We start from the raw sequence: 7,856 nt of genomic DNA, 5'->3' as shown, positions 1-7,856 counted from the left end.
ATATTAATTTGCAATAAATATAAGTATTGTGTATAAATATAATATATACTTTACTTTTCTCTAGATTTAGACCCGTGATCTTTTGAGAGAAATACATGTTTCTAACCATTAGGCTCACTCAATCTATAAATATTTTTGGGTAAGATAAGTTGTAATTAGAGATAGTATTTGGTTTTATATATGGAATTAAAGAGACATGTATACTATACTCCTCTCAGGTTTGAAATTCTAATTTCTTAGTAGGAAATACATATTCTTAATTATTAGATCCACTCAAACACAATGGCTTTATTAAAGTGGTTCCAAATAATAAAACTAAAAATTAGATACAATTTGATATAAAACTTGATAATATATTTTTAATTTAATTAAAAATATATATATTTAATTAATTCCGGAACATCCACTAAATTATTAATAATTAAATTAAAAATTAAAAATAAGAAAAATATGTTCCAAAATAATATCATTGACATGATACCAAAGGGGTATAGATATATATTATTTCAAGAAGACATCAATACTATACATGACAATACAGTAGATACGTATATATTCAATGAAAGAGGAGTTGCCTCCTTGTGCTATGATTTTTATGACACAAGACGCCGAGAGTCTCGTCTATCAAGTCCTTGAAAATTTTGCGCTCCACGTCCAAAACGAGCTCACCCATCTCAGTCCTGTAATCTTTCCATCTCTCTGCATCATCACTCAAAAAATCTTCCACAGAGGCATTGGAATTACACGAAGCCTGCAAGCTCTGCAGCTCCTCCCACACTAGTTTCAACAAATGCTGCCCGCTGGGCCTTGTGATGGCTGCAGCCATGGAAGGTGAATCTTTTTTTCTTATCCATGGCTGTGGGTGCAGGTAAGGATACAATTTCTTCATCAATATCTCGTTCACAGTGTCAAACATGAAATGGCGATTATGCTTCTCTTGAATATATTCTGCGCTGATTCGGTATTGGGAGGCCCTTCTCTGCTCCAGCACGTGAAAGAGCTCGGGGTTTATTGGGAAACCAGATGCATGGAATGAATCAGTGGAGATTGAGTCCGTGTCAATGAAGAGAATTCCTGATGCCAACAGGATTTCTTTTACATATTTGTATTCAGGTGTCTGGCCTTGCAGGCTCTCTGTTAATTTCAGGTGGAGATGAAAGGTATTTTTTTCTGTGGAGGAGGAATTCAGGTCGTCCAGCTTTCTCACTAGGCTGTGGACGTTCTTTAGTATTTTGTTATTGACAGCAGGATCATCAGGGGTTCCATAAGCAAAGCTATTCCAGGGATAGGCACATCCTGGATTGTCATATTCCTTTCTGATTTCATGATCTGCAAATAAAAAGAAACATTGAAAATATTAATTCCTCAATATATGGGTCTAGGAAATATTAATTTGATCAATGAGCCTATGTTGTACAGGTAAGACATGCCCTCTCTACAGGGCATGCAAAGATGAACTAATAAAACTTTATCATTTGCCCTCCTCCTGAGAGATTTTCTTAGATTTTTAATGCAAGGTGATCTGAACAATGCCATAGGTCAACACAGTGGTATATACAATGATTAATAATAAAAAGGATAGCTTGTACTATAATATGTTGACCCATGAACATTCACATGAAGAGAATGTCATACAAAGCAGAAAGAGACTGGTAAAAGACCAATAACTAGCAAACAAAACATGAAATACAAATTGTATCAAGATAAGAAATGTAGTTAACATCTCTAACAAGGCTTTCAAGATTGGAAAAAAAATATATAAACATTTGATGAATGAGAATCTCAAACATACAGTTCCATGGAAGTAACCAGCCTATCAGTTACCCACTACATACAATGTAGAATGCCAGAAAACCTACCCTAGTTTGAATACCCATAGTTGCTTGGGTAAAATAAGTTTCAGCAAATTGTCTAAGGCAGAGTACGTACAAAGTTTATGGGACAGAGGACATTGGAAGCCTAGGTAGAATCCTTATAGATGTTTTAGTACAGCAAAAGCATTGCCAAATTCAGGTAATTTAGATTACCAGAAACCCATCCTAGTTTGAATGCCCATCACTTGCATAGATAAATAAAATAAGTTTCAGCAAACTGTCTAAGTTAGACCACACACAAAGCTTATTGGACACAGGATAATGGAAGACTAGGTAGAATCCTTCTAGCTGTTTAAGTACATGGAAAAGCATTGTCAAATTCAGAAAATTGTAAAGGCTTGATTGATGAAATTGTTCAGAACAGATGTTCAATGATTTCATTCAAATCAATAAGTCAAAAAAAATTGACGGGCATGGGTTATTGCAGAAAAATTACCTTTAAAGATGATTGAGCATTTCTTGATAGGTGATACAAATGAATCATCTTTATAGAATAAAGAAGCATCAAGAACAGAGATAGGGCTGGGCTGCTCAGAAACCTCCGGAGCAGTGCTTGTTGGAGACAGTTCTTCACAGCGATTAAGATGAATTTCATCCATTTCAGAATGACTTTCATAAATTTCGGAATGAACTTCATTTTTTGATTTTACCAAATCTGCAGGCACTTCATTTTTTGTCTTTGTGCCTGATGTCTGGGCATAAGACAACCACAAATCAGTGTTAGAAAAAAGCAATTATTATTTCTTAAAAGGAAAATATGTTTTATTGTATGAAGAAATACAACTGCAATCTTACCTTTGGTTTTGTTCTGAACTCCAATGTTCTCCTCAACTTGGGATGTGAATCTACTGAGCCATTTGATTGAAGTAGACAATGATTTCCATTATCAAATCCGCAGTCATAATCTGCACTAACGTCACTCATTTTACTCGTAACCTCATAATCCATTTGCGAAATGGAGCTTATGTTGCTGTCTGATCGAACAGAGATCTCATCTGCTCTAGGTGTTTCAGGGCATTGAGCTGCCACCGCATCTCTGCTATTTTCATTCATTGTATCTATTTGCATAAGATGACCTCCTTTAGCTCTTATCCGAATACGGGGTGATCGACTTTCTGTTTCTGATCCAATTTGCTTGGTTACCTGTCTTGGAGATTTCAAAGATCCTGATTGTCTTGATTTCCTATCAATTTCAGGCTTCTTCCTTTGAATTTTTGCTGTAGAACAACTTGGGTGGCTATTCTTCACACTGTTAAGAATCTCTTTAGAAGACTGTTGATTTCGTGTGGAAGGACTTGAAACTGGGGATAATGGACGAGGTATTCCCTTTTGCAAAACATCATTTGAATTTTCTATGGACTTGGTCCTGATATTATTTTCTCTTCTATGATTCTGTACAGCAATGGATTCATTATTATAGTGGTTTGCAAATCCTTTGGAATTAGGCCTACCTGATTGTTGATCCTTGAGGGCTCTACTGTTGCCCATAGTTGATCTCTTGGTGCTTGAACTTCCAGGCTGAGGTACTGAGCTCACTTTTCTTTGATTATTTGGAAACCCTCCCAAGGGAACAACAGAAGAATTACTTGAGTTGTTTACCGATTTGGCAGGCTTCATTATCACTATGGGAGCCTGAAAAGCTTTTGCAGAGTTAGTGCTTCCAAACCTCAGTTGATTGTCTTGCATTTCACGTGCTCTACAAACAGTTTTGCCTTCTGGGGAGATTCTGGAACTGGGGGTGTAGTCAAACTCATTCCCATGATGATTGAATTTTTCTTTTGTAGAGTCTAGGAGACCTTTATTGTGCATTGCTTCCAGAATTTGTTTGAGAGTTTTGAGATCCTTACCACAATGTTCATGCTCAAGCCGTTTCAGCCTCTTTTCAATTTCACTGTAAAGAACTTGGGATGACCTCTCATTATTTTTTGGCACATCTGAGAAGTTCTGAGATTCAAAAGCTTTTCTTTGATAACTATGAGAATCATTCTGCTGTCTCCATGGGGCAGGCTCCATGGGACACCTCTGCATCAAAATTGGTTTTGGAATTGCATCAAGATGCTTAAGCCAAGGTGACTTCCAACTTTGAATGCTTCTTGGTGATCCCAAAACTCTTTCATTTGTTTCTTCAACAGGATCTGATCTCTCATCGCTACATTGAGTTTGGAATTGGTGCTTCTTCGATGAATCCAATAAACTATTTTCTTTTTCTGTAGCCTGCTTAATAGATTCCATAGCCTTACAGTATTGGAGACTTTTCCTTGCCTCTGGAGAAATTCTTAAACCAGATTTTTCTTCAGATTGTGACAGATATAACGCACCAGTTTTTTCAGAAGTTGGGTTTGAATTACCTGGCAACTCTTCTAAGCCCATCAGACGAGCAACAACACTTGGAGAACGCTTTCTTTCACTACTTTGATATTCCATTTCTGTCAAATCTCCATTAGAATGGCTGTGTTTGTGCATAACCTTGGGAGTGTCCATGCCAAAATAATTGCTTTTCAACTCAAAATTTCTTGCAATTTCTCTGCTGTCCAAAGATAATCTTGGAGCTTCTCGGAGCTTTAATGAAGCAGAACGAGGGATGTCTCTGCCATCATACGAGAACCTTGGATAGTCCTTCGAAAATGAAGATCTTGGGCCTTCTTTCAATTCAAACGAAGGTCTTGGTGGCTCCTTATTTTCTGAAAAAATCCATGGTGCCTCTCTTAATTTAACGAGTACTTTCAGAGACTCATTTAGATCAAGCGGTGTGGTTGACTTTCTAGTTACATCTAATGAAGAATGACTCACTGGTTTCCTTGAATTTACATTGATATCTGATGATGCTTGAAACTGTTGCTTTGGCTTTTGCCCCTTCCTCGATGAGGGACTGGTTGATAATTGTTGCTTCAGCTTGCTTGTATCTCTTGCATCGATTGGAGGTCTTGGAGAGTCCATTGGCTTGAGAACATATTTGTGTCCATCTCTGCTTTGAGATTTCTCATCAAGCTTGGTCTCAAGAGATAGCTTTGGAGAATCTCTGTAGAATGAATCCCTTACTACATCTCTGATATCAAGTGACAGTCTTCCTGTTTGCCTTGAATCAAGAGATGGCCTTGATATTTCTTTTGACAGAATGGAAGCATCTCCTCTATCATCAACTGATAACCTCGGTGAATTTCGTGTGCTTGTGCTTCTACCAGGTCTGTGATCCCAGGAGCTCTTTGCTGATGCCTCAAACTTCTCCATTTGTTTTGATTCCGGAAAAGAAGTTTTAAGTCTCACATTATTGTCCAAGTGAACAGAAGCAGCCCTTGATATTTGTATGGAACTTGCTCCTGAATCAACTGATGACCTATGATTATCGTCCTCTGCCTGCAATTTGTGCACAAATTACTGAAATGAATTCCATGCATTCTCCTTAAACAACAAAGTAATACTTGATTAAGCCTCCATTAATCACAAATATAATTCATTCTGAAATAGCAAGGTGCCACCTGACTATGCCTCTCAAACTAACTCTGTAGATATTATACTTACCACATTTTGCACAGAAGCTATATTGTCATCCGATCTGGGGCTCCCACAGCCGGTAGAGGAACGAGCTGAATAAAAAACCAAATTCATTAGAATCAATGACGCTAAAGCATAGTCAGAGTCATGATGTTATCCCATTTGCAATCTTGGTGTCTTTTAAGGGCAAGCTTTCGCCTTAAAGTTGCTTTGTTAATATTCACCACCATATAACTTAAAACAGAAGAGATCATGCAGAAACGAACCTGCTGGAAGTTTCTTGTGGCCATACAATCGCTTTCCAGTGAGAATAGAGGGCCTGTCAAACAACTGAAGAATTCCTGTCATGCATCCAATTTGTTTTTGAAGCTGCTTTTCCAAATCAGAATCATCAGATATTGTGTGAAGAAACTCCGACGACATTTTTCTTCTTCTCGACTATCTCAGTCAAGTTATTAGCTATTCCCTTCAATGATCTAAGACTGCAACTGATTGCTCGCCTCCTGCAGGATAAATTGAGAAGAGGTGAAGTTTAAAGTTAGAAAAGCTTCAACCTCAAAAGACAGGTAAAATAAAAGAACGCCAAGCCTTTCATAGATATCATGTTTTTTCTCTTTGGCTCAAACATAACTTTGTGCTTATTAGTCACCCATATTCCCTCTGTTGCTTGGAATGCAATACAACAGGGAAAATAGGTTCCTGAATTTGTTAACAATCGCAGTGCATTAATTCTGAAAATAGTAAGACATGGCAAACTTAGTCACAGGTAAAGGTGAAAGAGGGTCCAAAAATCTTGGGACTAATTTGTTTGGGTGGATAACTGGTCAATCAATGCTAGTGTCAAAAGTAAACATTTATATATTGCTCCGCACAAGTTGAATCCGGTCTCCTCATAATGTACCATCTCCAGCTTACCATTCAAACATAGGGCACCGGACAAACAACTGGTTAATCCCATATGTACATGGTAAGGAAGAAACAGTTAGACTCCAGAGTTTCCAAAGACACAAAATGTTCTCAGCATAACAACTTTGTTCCCAAACTTAATTCAGACAACCTACTACTGCAGCTGCAATTCTATGGCATCTCTGACCGAGATAGGGGATAGACAGAGCACAACCAAGTTTCTCAAGCATACCCATTACATCATATAATCTAAAGACCGGTCGACATCCAATGTGCCCATTGGAAATCCATGTTTCTTATCAAATCCAAGAAAAGGAAAACAACCCCTGGCAACATAAATTCAATGAAATGCACTGACAGGTAACAATCTAAAATAGAAATCTTTGGAAAAACAATCTAAGATAGAAAGCTTACTGCCTGGGAACTGAGATCCCCAACAGTTGGTTTCTCCACCTCTGATTCAAGCCCAGGGGCTCTGCACACAACTCCAATGGCACCAATTTTGGCGAGAATTTCAGACATCTGCTCTTCATTCATGTCTGATCCAATGAACCCAAGCTTCCTTTGGGCAGACCCAGATATACAAAATCTCGAATCCAGGCAAGGAGATTCAATCCAATGCAGATGAAGGGGAGATGAGGAAAAAATACTTGAGGAGTGAATGAATAAATTGAATTAGTGGGGAACAGGTCTGAGGTCTGAGAGTCAGAGAGTACACTGCAAAAACTCAAAGACTTGGTTGAATGAAGCACATTAATAGTTTTCTTCCACCTCTCTTCATCTGGCAGAACCACGTGATGGCTGAGGTAAATGGAGACGTAGATTCCGGAGGGAATCACTTCGTCTATAACTGTATACTAAACAGAAAAACAGAAAATAATATTTATAAGAAACAAATCTTACTCAGCCTACCATTAGGCATCGTAAGAATTACGGATGAGCATTTTCTATATACCATTCCAGTCCTCAGAAAATATTTTAATCTCGGGCAGAAAACAATGCATTGCATCTATCTCGAGACCTTAAAATTCGAGTAATAACGGTAATCGATCATAAACTATTATGCTGTTTGCCCCGGGGCTCTGGGGCCTGAGAAATCCCATCAGTTTGACTTCCCACGAGGAAAGCCTTATCATATACCAAAATATTAAGGCCATGCCTTTTTATTTGTAGTTTTGTTTAAATGATGAATTGCATCTTGAATTATCTAGTCCTGACAGCCTCACCAGCACATGCATTTTATTTTATGAACCCAAACGATAAGGATTTCCCTCCACCCCACACCATGATGATGTAAGCATGCATGTAAGCAGATTTACAGGACTTTTTGGGCTTTCTGGATTATATTTATGACAGGTTCAGAGAGGCAAAGGATGATGGGGATGGGGTTGTTAACTGCCACCTAATTGAGACAAAAACAGATATAAGATATCTTTCATTAAGAACATTTTAGGTGGCAGGTACCTTTCTGAATGCAATACATTATATATGATAGGGTGTCTTTGCAACATGCTAATGCTACAAGTCTGTTAATTGCCACCTAATTGAGACAAAAGTGGGTGGTGGGAGTTGATGGTTGGTAAC

General features: G+C 37.9%; 1 protein-coding gene across 1 annotated transcript; it reads right to left on the bottom strand.

Annotated features, from left to right (window-relative positions):
• Positions 1 to 475: 475 nt before the first annotated feature.
• Positions 476 to 7,442, bottom strand: LOC149264578 (uncharacterized). Its single transcript, XM_089428504.1, has 6 exons — positions 6,687 to 7,442; positions 5,633 to 5,869; positions 5,394 to 5,458; positions 2,670 to 5,228; positions 2,311 to 2,566; positions 476 to 1,329 (listed from the first exon to the last, which is right to left on the bottom strand). The coding sequence occupies exons 2-6, from the start codon at positions 5,787 to 5,789 to the stop codon at positions 557 to 559; spliced, it is 3,810 nt and encodes a 1,269-aa protein (XP_089284630.1). The 5' UTR covers positions 5,790 to 5,869; positions 6,687 to 7,442; the 3' UTR covers positions 476 to 556.
• Positions 7,443 to 7,856: the final 414 nt, after the last annotated feature.

Source organism: Pinus tabuliformis, chromosome 6 (genome assembly GCF_031772625.1).
Source record: "Pinus tabuliformis cultivar Carrire ecotype Pingquan chromosome 6, CPIR1, whole genome shotgun sequence".
Classification (NCBI taxonomy): domain Eukaryota; kingdom Viridiplantae; phylum Streptophyta; class Pinopsida; order Pinales; family Pinaceae; genus Pinus; species Pinus tabuliformis.
This window is presented reverse-complemented; position numbering and strand designations above follow the sequence as displayed.

Excerpts from the sequence above, each read along its gene's own strand:
- LOC149264578 (XM_089428504.1), bottom strand. The coding sequence starts at position 5,789 with ATGTCGTCGGAGTTTCTTCACACAATATCTGATGATTCTGATTTGGAA. Across the intron at positions 5,459-5,632 it reads CCACAAGAAACTTCCAGCAG|CTCGTTCCTCTACCGGCTGT; the intron begins GTTCGTTTCTGC and ends TTTTTTATTCAG. Across the intron at positions 2,567-2,669 it reads AGTTCAGAACAAAACCAAAG|ACATCAGGCACAAAGACAAA; the intron begins GTAAGATTGCAG and ends TCTTATGCCCAG.